Source organism: Sarcophilus harrisii, chromosome 3 (genome assembly GCF_902635505.1).
Source record: "Sarcophilus harrisii chromosome 3, mSarHar1.11, whole genome shotgun sequence".
In the NCBI taxonomy this organism is placed as follows: Eukaryota; Metazoa; Chordata; class Mammalia; order Dasyuromorphia; family Dasyuridae; genus Sarcophilus; species Sarcophilus harrisii.
Window position 1 is genome coordinate 164,951,386 of NC_045428.1, and position 21,768 is coordinate 164,973,153.

General features: G+C 35.2%; 1 protein-coding gene across 2 annotated transcripts in view; it reads left to right on the forward strand.

Annotated features, from left to right (window-relative positions):
- The window catches only part of LOC100922301, a 77,485-nt gene extending 57,488 nt beyond the window's left edge, over positions 1-19,997 (forward strand). For both annotated transcript variants that reach the window (XM_031958731.1, XM_012546201.2), the window contains 2 exons: positions 16,864-17,011; positions 19,170-19,997. In XM_031958731.1, coding sequence (XP_031814591.1) covers positions 16,864-17,011; positions 19,170-19,845 — 824 coding nt within the window. In that variant the 3' untranslated portion in view covers positions 19,846-19,997. The remainder of the gene's footprint in view (positions 1-16,863; positions 17,012-19,169) is intronic.
- The last annotated feature ends 1,771 nt before the right edge of the window (positions 19,998-21,768 follow it).

Genomic DNA, 21,768 nt, shown 5'->3' on the forward strand with positions numbered 1-21,768 from the left:
ATGACCAGGAGGGCAGAGTGAAGATAGAGGTCACATATTGGAGTCAGAGCTTTTGAGGACCACCTCCATGACAATTTTTAGGGGATGGGAAGAGAACCTTCAAAACTCATGTGGTATCTAGAGGGAAAATGAATATTTATTTGCTATGATACTATTTATTACCAGTCAAAGAATGCCAGCTTTAGTAGGGGCTTTAGAGGTCATATAGTACATTCATATACAAAATCTATTCAACTGGACTAAACAGATATTGCACAACAGCTGTTCTCAAACTTTTTGGTTTTAGGAAACCTTTATGCTCTTAAAATCTATCAAAGATTCCAAATAGGTATTATATGTCAACTAATACTGTATTAGAAAATACACTATCTTAGCATTATTATTATTATCTTTCCATTTGTATTCAGACACAATCAGTTCTTTCTCTGGGTATGAATAGTATTTTTCATTATTAAGTCCTTCAGAGTAGTCATGGATCACTGTATTGTTGAGAATAGCAAAGTCATTCACCGCTGATCATCCCACAACATTGCTATTACTTTGTACACAGTACATTTCACTTTGCTTGAGATCATGAAGGACTTTCCAGGCTTTTCTGAGAGCATTTCCCACAGAACAATAATATCCCATCATAATCACATAACACAATTTGTTCAACCATGGGCATCCTTCAGTTTCCATTTTTTTCCCTGAGAAGAAAGCTGCTATAAATATTTTTGTACATATAGGGCCTTTTCCTTTTTTAAAATCTTTTTTGGGGATTCATGCCTAGTAATGATATTGTTAGGCCAAAAGATATCCATGATTTTATGCCCAAAAGGCAGGTATAAACCTTTGGGCATAGTTCATATCATTTAATCATTTATTGCTTGGGGCATAGCTCTTATTTTTTATAAATTTTACAAAATTTTAATAAATTTTTTATTTGAGAAATGAGCCCTTGTCGGAGCAACTTACTTCAAAAAACTTTTCACAATTACTATTTATCTCAGCATTATTATGAAAACTTTGAAAATGTCTTAGGGACCCCCAGGTTTCTTTCAACTACACTTTATCAGTACAACTTCAATGTTATCAGTAACATTAAAGAACCACTATTGTGCAGAATCAATATCAGTTTACAATACATATTCATATAAATAACATTCATACATGCACACATAAATATACACTTAAGTAAATAAAATGTGACCCTTTAGACTTCAGCAAAGTTGAAAGTCCTGAGGGGCAAAGAAAGAGAAAAAGAAATGCAAAGGTGAAGTACTTTCAGTTATAAATGAACACATCTGAAGGGATTCTGAAGACTTTAAGTAATGCTGTTGCACATGTGAAAGCCTACAGAGGCAATGAACTTGCCCCCCAGATGATAAGCTGCTCAAGTACCTTTACCTTTAGCTACTCATAATATTATAAGACTCAGCACAAATTATGAAATTTGCTGGACTAGTCAATGTAAGTTAGAGAAATTTAACTCATTGAGAGAACCTAGCTTTGAACAAGAAAAATTGTTGAACAGAAGAAGCTTTGTCTTGTTGTTGAACATTATGAACTTCAAAGCCACGGCCCAGAGGAGCCTTTTGGGGGGCTTCTGCCTTCCAGCGTGGGCTAAGGTGCTGTTTTCTGAGAAAAGCACAGTAGCACTCCAGGTGAAAAGAACATTGCAACGTTTCACCTGAAAGAGCCCAGTCGCACCCACTGGAACCTGAGAATGGAAGTGGTGGAGATTGCAGCTCCCTTTGAAGATTATTGCATTAATTTGTAGGGTTTGGATGCCACACCTACACAAACAAGTCCAGTGGCCAAGCAGAGCATAGGGTTCATCTACCACCGAAACCAATGCCCCCAACCTGATGTGAATTATGTGAATACTCTGCAGAGAAAGAAAGAGCCTCAAGGTCCTATGGCTCTAGAATCATGAGTTGCCTTGGCCACATGGTTCCCCACACATAAGCCTCATTACAATTGTATTTTATATGTGTGTTCACTCTACCCTTTCTCCACAGAACTAAATGTATTTATGGAGACCGCGCCCCAAGTTTGGCAGTGGCCTCCCAGGTTGGAGGTGACAATGTTTTGAGGGGACTCCTGTTTTTATTATCCCATTTAAGCATCTCTTTTTAAGGAGTTAATTGAATCTGCTTGTTTTTTTTTTTTCAATTATTCTTTCATTTCTAACTCTTTGTGACCCCATAAACTGTAGCCCTCCAGGCTCTTCTATCTTCCACTATCTCCTAAAATCTGTCCAAGCTCATGTTCATTGCTTCCATGATATTATCTATCCATTTTATCCTCTGCTTTCTCTTTTTGTCTTCAATCTTTCTCAACATCAGGCTCTTTTCTAATGAGTCCTGTCTTCTTATTATATGGCTTCAGCTTCAGTACTTGATCTTCCAATGAATAGTCTGAATTAATTTCCTTAAGTATTAACTGATTTGATCTTCTTGCTATCCAGGGAACTCTAAAGTCTTTTATAGCACCATAATTCAGAACCATTAATTCTATTGAATGCAGCTTTTTTTTTTTTTATAATTCAACTCTCCCAGCTATATATCACTATTGCAAAAACAAAACGAAATAAAACATCTAGATTTAATTATTATACAGTACTTTGTTAGCAAGATGTTTCTCTGAAACTTTGCTTGGTCCATAATCCAATAAATATTGACAATCTAGTTTCTACTTCCTATGAATCTTCAAAACTAAGCCTGCTCTTCTGGTAATTCTCAGTTCACAGTCTGCTGAAGCTTAGCTTGCAAAATTGTGTGAAGTGAACACAATTGTTTGGTAATTTGAATGTTCTTTTAGGATTGGGATGTAAACTAATCTTTTCCAATCCAGTGGCTGTTGGGGAGTTTTCCAAATTTCCTAATGTACTGTGTGCAACACTTGAACAGCATCATCTTTTAGGATTTTAAATAACTATTTAAAATAGCTTATGTTTTGCATTAGCTCCACTAGCCTCACTTGACTTCATTATCCAGAATGTATAACTGTAGATCAGTAACTATACCATCATGGTTATCAGTAACATTAAACTCTTTCTTATATAGTTTCGATATATTCTTGCCATCTCTTCTTAACGTCTTTTGTTTCTGTTAAGCCACTATTATTTTTGTCTTTTATCATGTCCAGTTTTGCATGAAAGGTTCCCTTGATATTTCTAGTTTTTTTGAAGATACCCCATGTCTTTCCCCTTTTATTGTTTTCTTCTATTTCTGTGCATTACTTAAAAAAAAAAAACTTTCTTGTCTTTCCTTATTACTCTCTGGAACTCTGCATTCAATTGAATATGTCTTTCCCTCTCTCCTTTACCTTTCATTTTCTTCTTGTATGTAAATCCTTATCAAACAATCATTTTGCTTTCTCACTCTTCTTTTTCTTTAAGAGATTCTTTGCTGCTGTCTTCTATACAAAATTCTGAACTCTGTCTATAGTTCTTCAGGCACTCTCTATACTTGATTTAATTTCTTCTATCCATTTATTACCTCCACTTCATATTCAGAAGGGATGTTATTTAAGTCATATGTAGATGATCTGATGATTTTCCCTACTTCAAGTTAAGTCTAAACTTTACAAAAACTAGCGCATGATCTGAGCCGGTCAGCTCAAGTTTGGTTGCAAAGTATATAATCAATTTGATTTTGATATTGACCATCTGGTGATGTTCATATTTAGAATCTGGGGGAGGGGAAGTGTTAAAAAAAAAAAAAGTGTTTGCAATGATCAACAAGTTATCTTGACAAAACTTTATTAATCTCTGCCTTGCTTCCAGAGCCAAACTTGCCTGTTATTTCAGTTATCTTGATTTCTTATTTTAGCATTCCAATTCCCTATGATGAATATGACATCTTTTGGAGGAGACATTATTTTTAAAAATTGTAGATCTTCATTGAACTGATCAACATTGATCTCTTTTTGCATCAGTGATAGATATGCATTACCATAATGTTAAAAGGTTTGCCTTGGATTCAAACAAATCATTTTTGAGATTGCATCCCAATTCTGCTTTCCCCCTTCTTTTATTGACTAGGAGGGCTACTTGATTTTTAAGAAATTCTTGCTCACAATAGTATATGTGATGATCACTGAATTAAATTCACTCGTTTCCATCCATTTAAATTCATTGACTCACAAGACATAGATATTTAATCTTTCCATCTCCTCTTTGACCACATCTATTTTATCTTGGTTTATAGATCTTACATTCCACTTCCTATGCACAATTGATCTTTACAGCATTGGACTTTCCTTTCATTACCAGAAAAATCCACAGATGAGCTTCCCTTCAGTTTTGGCCCAGACACTTCTTTCCTGACTATCTTCTATCCTATCTACCCTCGGCTCTTCCCTCGTAATGTTGGATGTTTTCTAACCTGAGGGGTTCATCTTCCCGTGTCATATTTTTTGTCATTTTAATACTGTTCATGAGGTTTGCTTGGCAAAAATACTGGAGTGATGTCATTTTCTCCTCCAGTGGATGACCTTTTGTTAAAACTCTCCACCATGATCTGTATATCTGGAGTAACTGTACATAGTATAGCTCATAATTTCATCGAACTACACAAGCCACTCTTCTCTGCAAGGTTGGGATTGAGGAGGGGACTAAATATGCTAGCTGTTGTTAATAGAAGCACCAGGGTGGGGTAAATCAATTAGTGTTACCCACTAGGTAACATCAAGTAGAAATGGCTCCTCTACAGACCCAACTTATCAGGGCCAGTGAAAGTTGAAGGATTGAGCTGAGAAGAGGCATTATACACAAATATACACACAATGTACCTGCATACATGAATGTGCAATAAATACACATTTGTATATGGGCACATGTACATGTGTCTTTGCCATGTCTCGTCTTTGAATAAGAGAAAGAAAAAAAACTAGACATGTGATTCTTAGTATAAAGCTCTCTGAGTGAAGAAAGTCCTTTTTTTTTTTACTAACATAAAGCTGCAACTGCTCTGCAATTTATTGAATTAGAGATTTGCCCAGGGCACTGAGAGTTTAAGAGATTTTCCCAGAGTAATCCAACAAGTACTGTCAGAGGTGAGACTTGAACCCAAATATTCCTGAATTCAAGGTCAGCTTTCTATACACAACACCTCTACCTCTTATATATCAAGGGGAACTATTCAAATTATTCATGTAAGGACCATGTCACTTTTCATTTTATATTCCTCAGCACTTAACCTGGCACAGAACTCTGCATTTAATAGGAAATAATAAAGACCTGGTTGTTGAACTGAACTGAGTTGAACTTCCTCCTGGCAAGAATTGTTAGATCCTGGAATAAATTGCTAAGGGGGGGGGGACAATGGATTCCTTCCCTGAATGTACTCTGATACATAATAAGTTCTCATTTGCCAGGGTTGATTCAAGAGTGACCCTGTCAGAAGACAGAAGAAGGGATTGAACAACCTCTCAAAAGTATTCCATAATCTTGAAATTCAATGCTGAATATCTACAGTCATTTTTATCTCTCATGAGCATATGCATTTGTTTATTTTGTGGGTTTTACAGAATAAGCAGGCATGGGTGGGTTGTAATCTTTCTCAATGTAGGGACTTCTTAAATCAATGAGATCCCACTTGAGTGTTTGAGTAAAAGAAGCACAGCTATTGAGAATATAGTAAAAGTTTGAAGAAAAGAAACTACATGTCACCTATCACAAAATTTTCATATTTTAGAAAAAAACACTATTGATTTACATGCCTAGAATGCTGAATAATTTAAATGACTAGCACAAGCTTTTACTCATATATTATTCATACATTTTATGTATATGTACATATATATGTATATAAATATGTATAATGTTGGGGGTCATTGCCAGTCATCTTGACTTATGTCTTGTCAGTCTGGTTCTGTAAGAAACTCCAGAAGGGACAGTGAGGATAATTACTCTGCACAACTTTGATTCACTTAAATCCAATTCATTTCAATGACCTCATGATGTCATTGCACCTCTCTGAGAATGAAGGATGAACAACAACAACTAATATAATAATATAGTTTCACTATTGTTGGAACTTTTGTTGAGCTGTTTTCTTAATAGTGAGAATGAGATGGCCAGTCTAATACACTCAGTCATCCATATTCATCTGATTGAGCATAGATATTGGTTTATTCTACAAATTCTCTGATGCTCACCTTTCAGCAGTCTTTAAACTGATAAAATCAGTACTATCAGATCAACTTTGTTGTGAATTAATTGAATTACAAAACTGCATTACATTGCCCAAAGAAGGGATGGAAAAGAAAGGAATGATGCTGTGTGTCTTTGTGTCTTGTTTCCATATTTCAAGCTTTCTGGTACATGATGCCTTTTGCCTCCTTGGGCAGGGCTCCAGAAGCTGAGGAAAAGAAAAAAAGGGGAAAGAAAAAATAAAGGAGGCAGAAAACTGACTTCTAACTCATTGAGAAGCAGGAATATTTTTGTTAATTAAATTTCTACTGAATATGATACATGGAGTTCATAGATAGACAGGTAAGAAATTTTTTACTCCAAAAAGTCCTTTTATCTAGTGTGTTAATTTTTGTCTTTGTATCCCTAGCGCTACTTAATTAATATTGAATTGAATAAGAGGTGGGAAGGGGGAGTGGGAGGGAGGACCAATTATGACAATGCATATGAACTTTTTCTTCAAAATTTTTAAAGAAATCTGGATGACTTGTCATTTGTAATCTAGAGGAAGCTATTTCTAGTAGGGAATTGAATTAGGAAATCAGAGAATGATAATTTTCCACGCTTTCTTTCTTCATAGAGGGAATAAAAGAGTTAAATGAGGAAGAGAGTGACAATGATATAAATATTACCTGAGTGGTATATTTTAGGATTCAAATGAATCAGGATATGGACTTTCCACAGTGATTTGTGCCTCTGATAATCTGGACTTGAATGTTTTCTTGAGGGTTGAAGAGTAGGTCATCATATCAACCAGAGACTACTAAGGAAATCAGTACTTTAGGTTTCTTTCATGGAATTTTTATCAAAATAACAGTACATTCTGTACTGTGTGAACACAAGCATTTGACCTTAAACCAATGCTAGAAATTTTCCACTTAAACATAGCTGCTTGTGAGCTTGTGGTGGTCTTTGTAAACAAGAATGAACCATGATCCTGACTGAGGGGCCTTTCAAGCTATATTTATTCTGTATTTCTATATTTACTTTAACTACACTTTCTTCTTGTCTTCCAGCTTCAGTTAGAAGTCTAGGACAGCTAACCACACACAAAGCAGAAAGGAGCTTCAAGAGTTAAACTCTGAGGAATCAGGGTGGCTCATGAACATATATAAGAAAATCTGATTGAGGCAAACATTTTCTATCAAACTGTGTACACTTAATCATACACCAGTTACATCACATCTACAAAGAAGTATTATCTCCTTCCTAAATGTTTTCTTTGTTATTGTAGTTATAATTCCAGCAAGCTAGCTATAGTTCCAGAAGAAACCTATGGAGATATAAATGTGTCTAGAAGATGCAAGATAATTTTGGATTCTTCTTTTCCCATAAGAAAATTGTTAGTATCATCTCATACATAACAGATTAATTAATATGACAGAAAAGGAAATGACAAATGTTGGAGGAGGTGTGGGAAAATTGAGACACTAATATTGTGAACTGATCCAATCATTCTGGAGGCTATTAAAATGTGTATACCCTTTGACCCAGAAATTTCATTACTAGGTTTGTATTCCAAGGAGATATTTTTTTTAAAAAGAAAAAGGATATGTATGTACACAAATATTTATAGCAGCTCTTTTTTTGATGTCAAGGAAGTAGAAACTTAAGGGATGCTTATCAATTGAGGAATGGTTGAACAAGTTGTGGGGTATATGATCACAATAGGATACTGTTGTGCTATAAAAAATGATGAGCAGGATGATTTCAGAACAACTTAAGAAGACTTACTATTGCAGAGTGAAGTGAGTACAACCAAGAAAATATTGTACACAGTAACAGCAATATTGTACAATGATCTATGTGAATAACCTAGTTATTCTTAGCAATACAAAGCTCCATTATACCTCTGAAGGACCTCAGATGAAAAATGCTATCTGCCTCCAAAGAGAGAACTGATGGGATTTGAATGCAAATCAAAGTACAGTAGGGTTTTCAAAACTTTAAACTTTTCTTGATTTTTTTTTGGTCTGTTTTCTTTCACAATGTGATTAATATTGAAATATGTTTTGTATTATAATAGCATAACGAACTATAACATTTGTCAAATTGCTTGTCTTCTCAGTGAGATGATGAGGAAGGATAGGAAAGAATTTGGAACTCAAAAATACTTTTTAAAAAGCAAAGTTTAGGGGCATATAGATGGCTCAGAGGATAGAGAACCAACCATCCCTGTAGTCAGGAGGATCTGAGTTCAAATCTGGTCTCAGACACTTATCACTTCCTAGCTGTGGGACCCTGAGTAAGTCAGTTAACCCCAATTGCCTCAGCTAAAAAAAAAAAAAAAAAAAAAAAAAAAAGAAGTTTAAAATTGTTTTCAGTGTAATTAGGGAAATAAAATATTAAAACTTTTTTTAAAAACTCAGTTGTTATTCCAGGTATTTATTCTTTTTATTATTATCATTGATAATAAGAATACTGTTATGATTATTGATAATAATAATAATAATAATAATAATAATAATAGGGCATTTAGACTAGACCTGTGGTTTTATTGAATTAGTTAACTCCATGGATGAAAAAACTCCCCTCACCAGTGTTGGTTAGTCCATTTTCTGCAATTTATAAATTTAGAGTTTCCTAGACTATAGCAGCTAGATGTTAAAAGACTTATCTAGGATCACAGAGACAACATGATTAAGACTTATACTTGATCTTCCTGGTACCAAGACCAGCTCCCTATTCCCTATATTATTATAACTGCTAAAAAAATAACATTATTGTTATAAATTGTTATAACATCTTGCATTTCTAAAGTACTTTATAGGTTTGCAAAGAACTCTCATATCTATCTTTGCAAAATCTGAAGCCTATGTTTTCCTTTAATTTCTGATGTTATAACCACAACCACAGTGGTACAGACCCTCATCACCTCATGCTTGGACTACTGAATAGTTTGCTCCTTAGTTTCTCACTTTCCTCATTTCTCATCATTGCAATTCATCTTTCCCTCAGCTGCCATATTGTCCCATAGCTCAACTTTGACAATCTCGTTCCCTTGTTGATAAATTCCAGTGGTTCTCTTTTACTTTTAAGATCAAACATAAAATTCTCTATTAGGCATTTTTAAATCCTTATAAAGTGACCCCTTCCTACCTTTCCAGCTTTCTTACCTCAGACTTTTTTGCTGTTCACATGACACTCCATCTCCTGACTCCAAGCATTTTCTCTGCCTAACCCTCATTCCTAGAATGCTTTTCCTTCTCATCTCTGGCCCCAATTTCTCTGGATTCCTTTGTCTTCAAATAAAATCCACCTTCTAAAATAAGCCTTTCTCATTCCTCCTTACTCTCCATGCTTTCCCTCTGAAATTACTCCCAATTTATCTGGCACACACACACACACACACACACACACATACACACACACACACACACACACACACACATTGTTGTTTGCATGCTGTTAAGTATATAATATATATGTATGTTTATACATATATATGTATATGTACATATATACACAATTCAATTGTGAGCCTTAACAAACTAGGTTTGTTTGTTTTTCTTCTTTTTTCTTTATATCCTCAGTATTTAGTGCAGCATTTGGAATATGATAGGTGCTTAATAAATGCAGGATGACACGCCATAATTATATCATTTTATATCCTTACTACAACTACAATGAGATAAGGGCTGCAGATAGTATTCTCTTCATTTTACATAAGAAATCTAGTAAGTATGTGAGGTTAAAGTTAAACATAAGTCTTCCTGATTCTTTGGAAAAGATTTGGTCATTGTTTTCCTTGAGAAAAGTAACAATAGAAACTTCTCTATTGTTTTGTGTAACAACTTCATGATTATATAATATAAGAAAATGTCACCCTGAGCACAATCCATTTAGTTCAATTCGGCAGCTTTCAGAAGAGAGAGAATGCAAACATGGGATTCTAAGCCGATGATTCTTAACATTGTTCTATGAAGTCATAGGGTCTTGAAATTATAGTCTTTTAAATCTAGAAAAACTTTTAAAGTTTTAATCCAACTATTCATTTAATAAATGAGGAAATTTAGGGGCCTAGAGGAGAAAGCATCCAAAATCACATGAATAGTAAACAGGACAAAAACAATTTGAACCTAGGTCTTCTGAATTTAGACCCATTGCTCTTCCTATTATATTGATAATACCTGAAGAATACTTGTCTAGAAATCCCACCTTACAGCTCCCAATATTGCTACAAGAGTCTTGGAGCTGGGGGCTCACTAATGGGCTATTGATCAAACATGGCCATTAACTTCTTCAGATGAACTGGCTAGGACCAGGGGGATCAATGGCCATGGCTTGGCTATAATGTGCTAGGCTGGCCTGCCTATGTAAGCTGTACTTCAGCCATAATGGTTGCCCCATTTGCCTCTGCAGTCAGTGTACAAGCTGCATTCAAGCACATTGTTCTGTGCTTTGAGATACTTCTCTTTTGAAAAGGATTGAACAAAATCAGCCTCTATTCTAACACTAATGTAGGCATTAAAAAGGTTAGAAAAACAGTTTCTGTGCGTGCACAGTGGCCAATTTTCAAACATTAACTCCTCTATCCTTAATATTTTCTGTAAGCCCCAAAGAAGGTTTGTTCCACATGACAGAATAAATGGCTGCATCATTTTATTTAAAAGAGAAAAATTGATTTTGAGTTTATGAGAGGGCAAAAAAAGTGACAGGCCCCCAAAACATTTTTTTAAAAGACATGACTTTTAAAATGGTCAAATAGGCTTAAAAATATTTGTAGGAAAAAAAATGTGTTCCCAGGCTAAGATCCTACATGATGTATTTCAAACCAGAGTGCACTTTCACAGTTCAATTCTAAATCACTGATAATAGGACTTTATAAAAGGCAATTCTGACAACCCTTTAAGAAACCAAGGCACTAAGCAGATAGTATTAGAACTCCAGGAAAGTTAATTACTATGTCAGCTGTGCCAAGGGTTTAGGAGAGCCCCGATGCTCAGAACTATGATTCTAGGCCAGCTTAATTTTTCTCCTATAATCTAGCCATGCAAATTAGTGCATACCCACAGAGCCAGGGCCTTCCTGGAAATCAGACCAAGGATTAGCAAATTAGAATGACTCCAACCTCACCTCAATGAAGCTTTTCCCAAATAGCCTGCTCACATCCATCAGTGAATCCATTCACTCAAATATTTATTGAGCACCCACAGGGTGCATGGAGAGTAAGTACCCTGGGGTCAATATTAAGGAAGGACAAGAATCTCTCTTTTCTCAAAAAGCTTAAAATCTAATAGAAGAACCAAGACTGATAAAAGTATAATCTACAGAAATATGTCATTATAATATTACAGAAGTACAGGAAGAAGAAAAGTGGGCCAAGAGCTAGCTGCACGGGCCTACTGAAACTGCTAATTGGGGTGAAACCACTGAAGAATGGACTTTGGAATTTCCATGGAAATTTAAAGTAATAAAATACCATTTTTTAATTCATTCTTTTTCAATGAGCAAAAATCCATCTTCTCTTTTTTTCCTCCCCTCTACAAATGAGAATGAAAGAAAAACAAAATTTCTGTTACAATGGTATAGTCAAGCAAAATAAATTTCTGCATTTAAATAATAATATATAATAAATAATAATATATTAAATGTTATCTCATTTTGCAGTCTTGAGTCTTTCATTTCTCTTATGAGATGAATATCATGTTTCATCATTGTTTTCTGGAATCAATCATGATTGGTCATAATTCTGACTGGAGTTTTTAATTCTTTCAAAGTCAATTAGTTTTACAATACTGTTGCTATTGTATAGATTGTTTTCCTAGTTCTGTTCTCTTTACATCAAATCATATGTATCTTCTCAGGTTTCTTTCAAACTATCCCCTGTCATTATTTGTTACAATTCAATAGAATGCTATGATATTTATATACTATACATAGTTCAGCCATTCCCCAACTTATGAATATCCCTTCAGTTCCAACTCTTTGACATTGTAAAAAGAGCTGTAAATATTTTTCATATATCTTTAGAGTTCATTTTCCTTAGGATTTTTATTCCCTCTCTTAATTACCCTCTTCTGATTCCCATCTTCTTTCTCCCTTTCACTCCTGTTTTCTTATTAAATGAAATGTACTTCTGCATCCAACTCTATGTATGTGTGTTATTTGACCAATTCAAGTATAAGGTTCAAGAGTTAGCTACTTCTCCTACCCTTTCCTTATTTGTATAGTGAGCAATTATATGTGATAGATAATCTTTATCTCTCCTTTATCTTTCCTTCCTCCTTTAGTATATTACTCTCTCCTCTCTTCATTCTTCATTTTAAGATCCTCAAAGAATAACAATCTCTTCTAGATGTTCTGTTTAAATAGACTCCTTTTAAGACCCCTGATGATGAGTATCATATCCCCATATTAGAATTTAAATAGCTTGTACTTTTTTGGAGGACCATTATGATTGTACTCACAGGTTTACTTTATTATATTCCTTTTTTAACTCTTTATGTTTAAAATTTGAAGTTTCTATTTATGAAGTTATCATGGTCTTTTCAAGAATTAAAAACTGCAGGGAATTTTGGAACTCCTCCATTTCATTAAAAATCCATTATTTTCTTCTGGATTTGTGCTTCAAGGGACACATATATATAGTAGTATTCATTTGTAATGTGAATGTTTGTGTGTGTGTGTGTGTGTGTGTGTGTGTGTGTGTGTCATTCTTCCTGACTACTTCCTGACTTTAGACTTTATTTTAAGGTCAGGATCTGTATACTTCTGGAGGGAATGTCTGGGCTGGCCCTGCTGTATCTTTGGAAGAAGGAAGAGGGAATATTAAATTAAGCACTGTATTATTCCAGAATCTCAAAAATAGTTCAGTCAGGAAAACTTTAAGCTTGTAGTTCTCTCAACATGGTCTGAATTAGGACAAAGTCTGATCACTTGCCTTATTGATCTGAGTTCTACAAGTTTTTGACTTGGGTTCCAGACTGAACAATTGATCTTTGGGTTTATCTATTTGGAATTTCAATAGATGACTGCTGGACTCACCTACTATTAGTCAACTGGAAAATTCTGCTGGCCAAGTGACAAAACTACAGACTCTCCCTTTGGTCTGGGCTTCCAGACCGTCTTATTCTCTTCAGGCTTCAGCTTGGTCTGGAGCCTAAAACTGATATCTCTTTCCACTCTTGAGGCTCAAGACACACAATGCATGCTTGCTTCTGAATTTATTTTCTGATCAGTATATAGCCTAGGGCCTGTAACCATTCCTCATCCTGGAATGCTATCCCTAGGTGTAAGTTTACATCTTGGTCCACTGTGGATTTACAACCTGGGACTACTAAATGAGAGATCTGCTAGTTAGCCCATTGTTCTATACCCTGCACACTTCTTGGGGCTCTATGCTAAATCTAGAACCTCATCTTGGATGCACAGCTTTTCCCTGCAATGGAAAATTCCACTATTATACCTCAAGCCAGACCCCATTTTCAGTATCTTTGAAAAATGGAGCTAAAAATACTCAATGTGATTTTTTTTTCCCTTGGATTTCTTAGGCAGAGTTGAGGTTAGTGTATTTTCTAGCTCTTTTTGGAGGAGTTTTTAGAGTGAAACTCACTATACCTTTCCCCATTACTCCACTATCTTGGTTCCACCAGATCTTTCTCTGACAACTTCAAGGCAGATTGGAAGGCAGTGCAATCTGTAGGCAGAAGGTAACAAATGTGTCTGGAGTGGGACATAGAGTGAGCAAAGATATGACATCAGAAGCACATGATTTTCTCATTTGGTAAATTAAGGGTTGTAGTAGGAAAAGAAAACAGAAAAGAGAAGTTATTCCTTTCAAAAGGAAAACCTCTTCCTTCAAAAAGAGGTTCCTGTGCAACTATGTAGGGGTCTAGAGGAATTCATGAAACCTCAGAGATGCTGGGATTTCCATATCTGAACAAGAACTAGAGCTATTATTTCTTTGTGCTTTCCACAGAGAATAGAATCAGGAGAAACAGTTATTTGATTCTTGCCTCTGGAACTTAACTATTTGCTTAACCTATCTCAGCCTCAATTCCTCATCTGCAAAATGGGAACAATAATACCTAGAGAAACTCAAGTAGTATTGGTCAAGGTCATCAGTACCTAAACTTTAAAGTATATAAATGTTGGTCATTATTGTTATTAGTAGTTCCTCACTATCACTGGTCCCCATACACCCTGCATGCTGCCCCCAGTTCCTCTTACCCAAAGTAAAAGGCAATCAAGGCAGCATCATTGCATGAAGAGAGGTAAGAAATGCAGCAGAACATCAGGGTGACTGTTCTGGTTTTACCTGTGGCCCCAGGAAATAGACTCTCTGGCTTTCTTGCTGTCCTGTAGTACTTGACTAGCATACTGACTTAGAAAGATATTGCAATGCACACCCTATTTTTAAATCCTTGATTTATGCCTTTCAGATGGGTCTTATTCAGCTAAGATGTATTGTGTGTATTCAGCTGAAAGAGAGGAAACATTTTTCTATGACTCCAGCAATTTGTTTGCCTAGATCTCAATTACAAAATTAACAGGGCAGATTTTGTTGTCCTCATTGAACTCTGAAGATTACAATAAAAAGCTCTAATGAAGTGAGACATAAGCAATAAGAACTAAAGACAATAATAACGACAAATGGTTTATTTATTTACTGATGTTCATTTAGTAACCTAGCTCCATCATTTAGGTTTCAGAATTGGCAAAGAAAATAATTTTTAAATTACTATTCAGAGCAAAGCCCTAGGCTCAAGCAAAGGGAGTGTGTGAGTATATAAGGAAAGAAAGGTGTGGAAGATATTGTTCATGGCTGCTTAGTCTTTGATAAAGAAGCCTTTCCTGAAATAACTAAGCATAATTTGCTTGGGGAAAATAGTATTCAGCTGTAGTATTGCTGAATCATATTGCAGGATGGAATAGGAAAGAGTGAGCACTAGGAAATGATTGTCAGAACTGAGATATTTGGAAGACCCTGGAAGATATGGCAGTAAATTGGCAAAACAAACAGAGAATGTATTTACACCTAAAACTAATGTCCTAGCTTTCATAAATATTCCCTTTTTAAAGTCTTCCCTCTCTTCTTTGTTCTAGAGTAAATCAAACTTATCCACTGATTTAATGAAGACTTATGTTAAATAACTACTATATACAGAGCACAATATTAGATGCTAAGAACACACAAAGTTAAGAAGGGGATATTGCAAAGATATCTGCAAATCACAAAAGAGATCAAGGGAGGAGACATAGATTTTTGGAGTCACCTCCATAAAGGTGGTAAAGTCGTGGGAGTAAAGGAAGTTGCCAAAGGAGAGGATATAAAGAAAGAAAGAAAGAAGGCCAAGGACAGACCTTTGAGAGACACTTATATCAACAAGTTAGAAACAAAATGAGGGAACAGATAGAAAATGTAGTATTTAGAGCACTGGCCCCGAAATCAGGAGGACCTGAGTTCAAATTTGACCTCAGACACTTAACACTTATTAACTGTGTGACCCTGGGCAAGTCACTTAATCCCAGTTGCCTCACCAAAATAAACAAATGAATGAATGAGTAAATAAATAAATTATTGAATGAATGAATAAATAAATAAAAGGAAAAGAAGATGAAGAACCAATGACAGAAATGGAGAATGCCCCATTAGAAAGATAAAAGGAAAAATAAGAGTATGGGGTCTTTGAAGACAAAAGGAAAGAAAATATCCAGTATGAAGAAGTAAAAATACTGCATCAGAAACATCAGAAAAGGTCAAGGATGATTGGATTTGGCAAGCAGAAGGTTATTTACTGATCTTTAAGAGTAATTGCAGTAGAAGGGGTGAGGATACTCCTTAGATAATGAGGAAGTAGAAGAAGCATGCAACACTAACAACTTTTTCAAGAATTAAATTCTTGTGCAAGGGAAGGGAAAGTGAACAACTCTATGGAACAAAAGGGAAAGAAACTGAGGGTCAGAGAAGTTGAGAGGTCATGTGAATTAGGTATTTCTTAAGATTGAGAGATCTGAGCACCTTTGCAAGTAGATGGAAAGAAGCCAGTGGAGAGGAAGAGACTAAAGATTGTGAGTGAGGAGGGGAGATGACTACTGAAAAAAGAACCTGGAAAGGAAATGAGATAGAGAACACAGGTAGAGGAATCAACTTTAGTGAATTATGGTATGTATTCTTATTGTTAATCAGAGGGAAATGTTCATAGGGCTGGCAATGTTTCAAGCTTTGAGGAATTAAAAATTTAGTTTATATGGAGGTAGTCAGGGTTAAGTGACTTGCCCAGGGTCACACAACTAGTAAATATCTGAGACTGAATTTGAATTCAGGTCTTTCTGACTCTAGGGCCAGTGTTCTATCCATTGCACTACCTAGTTGCCCCTAATCTAAATCTTCTCAATCATTTTAGTATTTACTATGTGTCAGGCAATTGTGCTAAGCACACAATGGTATAAATACAAGAATGATATTTCCCTTCAAGGATCTTTCATTCCAGTGGGGGGAAAATAATACAGAAGGGGGGGATATATTTCAATCTGCCATCAGGCATTTCTTTTGTCATTTCAGTTGTTTGGGGTTTTTCCCCCTACCTTTGTTTATATTTATTGTGTATATAAGATAATAAGGACACTCCAGAAATGACAGCATTTTCTGAGACATTTTTGTAGGGAAGAAACAAATCCGGAATCACTTGCCATTGTACCTCTGCTTTTACTTTACACTCTCTTATCTTCTCTTTTAGATTTTCATCGGAATATACCAACATCGGCTTCTCTGCTAACAGTCCTAAAAAACATCATTATAACCTGCCTGACAGTGACAGGCTTACTGTTTGCCTTAGTTTTATTACTGTATATATTTGCTTCACTATGTATGAAGAGCCGGCCAAGGTGAGGTACCTAAAGCACTCAGTTTTGAACAGGTCACATTCAGTATCCCAAATACCATAGCTAGAGAAGTATATGACTATATAAAATCTTAATCCCAATGCAAAAAGCTTTCTTCAATGATTTTCATTCTGAGCACCTCCAAAGTTTTCAACCAGCTCATCATTAAGATCATATCTCTTCTTAAAAATCAGTTCAGATTGGGTTCAACTGATGTCTTCTGAGAGATGGTTCATCTGTGGGAAATTGGTAGGGAAAAAATAAGATTCAAGTCAAAGAGTCTGGGTTCAAATCCTAGTTCTTCTTATTTCTACCTATGTGATTCTGGGCAAGACACTTCCCATTTCTGAGTCTCAATTTCTTTTTCTGTAAAATGGGAGGTAGGGCAGTTAAATTAGATAGCCCATGAGGTCCTTTCAGACATAAATCTTGTAGTAGCAGTAGCAAAAGAAGCCAGTGAGAACAGTAAGAGCCAAAAGAACAACCCAAGCTAAATAGTTCTAGAGAAGGAACCCAGTAAACAGTGGAGAAGGAGACATTTTGCCAAAGAAAGGAAGAGGGAAAGAGAAGAAAGAATGTGAACATACTTATTGATCAACAGCAGCCACTAATTAGTATAGAACTTTCTCCTCCTACACAGATATTTGCCTTATTTTCCCCTCTTTGCCCAAGAACACCCATTTCTGAACACTTCTGGAAATGTGATAGAATTTTTTTTCTACCCTGAAGTAGTAAGGATGACCTTCCCAGGCAGGAAGAGTCATCTATATTATAAGATCTGAAGATTGTTAGTTAAGCTTGTGGGTCTCCAAAGTATTTCCCTGAGCTAGTGCTATAGTACCTGAAAGTTCACTTTAATTAGAACTTAATTCATCAGAACTCAGATTAATTAGAATTTAATTGCTGCTTTCTATGTGTTCTCTTTTCAAATGCCAATAGAATTGGGAAGAATAAACTATTTCATTACTACTATCTTGATGTGACTAATAATTGGCATTTCTGTAACACTTTAAAGTTCATAGGATCACAGATTTAGAGCTAGAAGGGACCTTAGAAGCCATCAAGAACAAACCTTTATTTTGCAAATGAGACACTCAGAGATTAAATAATTTGCCCCAAAACACAGTAAGTTTCTGAGGAAGGGTCATACCTGGTCTTCTCTATTTCAAGGTTAGTGTCTGGTCCACTATAACACATCACCTTTCAAGGTTTACAAAACACTTTATTTACAAATATCCTAGTAGGGAAGTACTGAAAAAATTATTTCCCCCATTTTGCAGAAGAGAAAACTGAAGCTTAGAAAAGCCAAGAGACTTTTCATATTCACAGAGTTAAAAAGTATCAGAGCTGATATCCAATGCAGGTCTCTTCATTCCAAATCCATCAGTCTTTCCATTATATGATGTTCCTCTAAACATGTGTAATAGTTTCATTCTATACTCATTTCAGGAGGATCAGGAAACAAAAGAATATTAAAAAACTAGGTGTAAAAAGTAATAACTGATATTTATATAGCACCTGTTATATATGGGGCATTAAGAAAATAAGCACTTTACAAATATCTCATTTGATTCTCAAACCTTGGAAAGTAGGTGCTACTATTAGTTCCATTTTACAGATGAGACAAACAATGGTCAGGTGACTGGCCCAAGATCACACAGCTAGTACGTATATGGGGCAGGATTTGAACTCAGGTATTCCTGACTTTAGCCCCGGTACCCCATCATCTATACCACCTTAAGATCATAAAGTAAAAAGGGAATAAGAAAGATAGGATCACAACAAAGAGATACTGTCTCTTTTATCACTTTTTCCCAGAAATAAGGAGTCATGTTTTTGTATTGCCTTGAAAGAACTCGCTCCTTTGATTTATTCCTTGGGGGAATGATGGTCATGGATACTGCCATCTATCACAAACACATGAGGGAGAGGGACTGGGAATGAAGATTCATAAAGAATTTCTCTGCTACCACTTTCAAGAAAGATGAATTCTACATCCTCTCTCCCAATTACAACTAACTTAGACTACTGATTTTTATATGAGTTTTACAAGAATCTGTCCCTATCATACAACCCAGACAATTAGGGTGACATACAGGTGAATATACATATTTTGCTGATTGGAAAAAACAGATTTCAACTTCTATGTATTTTATTATAGGGAGCCTCCAGTAAACAACACATACAACATTTATATAACTGAGGAAATGAAGAAAAATTCTGCCTCCCTTAAGGAAATATTCTCAGAAAAACCAAAAGAAGATCCACCTAGGATGAGAGCAGATTCCCAAAATCTCCAATATACACAGTCACCAGAATATATTATCACAGAACCTGAGAGCAAATTAATTCAAAATTCTAACTTCAATAATAGAACTACTTTTTCTGGGGATTTCATGAAGGGACGGATAATGCCATTGAATGGATTCATAGTTCCAAATTATGGAAACAAATCGAGAAGATCCAAAGATTTTATTTCATCTTCTGAATTAAGTGACTCGGATGCTATCCAGACCGTATTCCTAGCTAAACCAAATAATTACCAGTTGCATGATATTCCAGGTTCTCAAATGAATATGGAATATATAAAGAAAAAGTCTTCCATTAATGTTCGTATGTCTCAGCAAGAACCAGACAACTTGGGTCGTTCACAGCATGACCTAAATAATCCAGGCGAGAAGTATCAGTATATTGCTTCCTCTGACAATGCTGAAGAAACACAATCTGATATATACCCATCTTCAAATACTACAGAGAACTCAGAACGGGCAAATAACCGTCAAATAAATAGGTCAGCAATACTACAGAATGCTAGCTCTCCTTCCCATTCAGACTAGGACAGACCATTACAAGAGTTCAAATTCTCATTTGTCAATGTATTTTAAGCCAGTCCTTTTACCACCTGAAATCATGGTAGAGCCCCCATAGAATCCTGGAAGTCATGTTTTTCTTTTGTAATCTAGCCCCAAAATAAAAATTATTTTTGATATTGGGCACCCATATTTTTTTAATGCTTAAGTTGTCTTTTGATGAGGTAATGACAATTTGCGACATATGAATCAATACTGCTTTTCTAAGTCTAAGAGCAAAGTATGTTGGTACATTTCACCCATGAGCTAAATTTACATAGTCATGGGTATGAAAAATCTTAATAAATCAAGAAAATATCAATATTTGCTTCAATAGAAACACTAATCTAGTTTTTAGTTACAATCTGAGAAAGAAAAGACAAGTTGAGTGTCTCCTACAACAATGGAATCAGTGCATTTATGACACTATCTTTATACTATCTGTATGGAGGGAGTTCATGAAGATATGTATGTATATATCTGTGTGTAAAGCCTTTAAGCCCAAATGGTAGCAGATACTGAAGGTAAATATATGTGTGTATATATATATATATATGTATATATATGCACACACATATATGTGTATGTGCTTTACATATATATATATATATATACACACATATATGTGTAAACATTTAGGTTCATGATCTGCTACCATTTGGACTTAAAGGCTTTGTCCTCAAATTCTGCCCCAGGGAGAGTTGTGTTACAAAGAAATTCAAAGTAACATATATACATAGTTATATACATAACAAAGTAACATAGAGTTGGAAAGTACTTTAAAGAACATTGACTACACCAACCTCTTAGTTTTATAGATTAATGAACTAAAGAACAGAATAAGTGACTCATTCAAAATCACACAATGTAAATGACAGAAGAACCTTGGGAGTGTTGACGTGACTATAAGCTCACTGTAAATCATAGTGTGACATGGCTGCTTAAAAATAATTTTTTTTAAAAAAGATAATATAATCAGAGGCTGAATTAAAAGATATAATAATTCACATATATAGAAATTGGCTCTTGGGTGGGGGAGGCAGAATTTATTACATACTTTTAAATTTTATTTGCATTATCAACATTTTCTCCATCATTTATTAAATTTAGCTAATAAAACAAGCCCTGATTTGTAGCCTTCACCAGTCTCCAAGATATGAGTGCTCAGGGGCAGCTAGGTCGAGCAGTGGATAGAGCACCAACCCTGAAGTCAGGAGGATCTGAGTTCAAATTTGATCTTAGACACTTAACACTTCCTAGCTGTGTGATACTGGGCAATTAATAAGAATTGCCTCAGGAAAAAAAAAAAGTGCTCACACTGAACATTTAACAATAGGATCTTCACAAGTTAGTTCAATCTGGCTTCAGCCTTCACCTACTAAGCCTTCTCTAATGCCTGATGGTAAAACTAAAGAAATACTTGTTTCCTGAGAGATAAATTAGTGAAGGGAAAAAATGGGCTTTTGGGCAAATGGTCAACAAGATGGAGAACTAGACATTCTCTCTGATTTTCATACCATCTCAAATTTCTCCAAAATAAAAGTTGTGTACCAGACATAAAGCAATTTCAGTAAATTTTATTTGCATTATCAACATTTTCTGGAAGGAGTGAGAAGGGAAAAGATTTAAGATAAAAGCAAATTTATTACCAATAAAGTAGGTTTTCCAGAGGGTAGCTTTGAATAGTTGGGTAGCTTTGGGGTAAGATGTTGAGGAAGCGTTCATTTAGAAATATTTTAGTATTTATACAGATAAAGATGGGGATCTGTAGGTAGACATGGCAAGAATTAACTACTGTTCAAGACTATACCTTTAGGAAACCCAAGGCAAAATGCTAGCAGTACAAGAGTAATAGTTGTACAGCTCAGTGCCTTTTCTTAATTATTTAACCCATGTTTTAATTTAAATTGA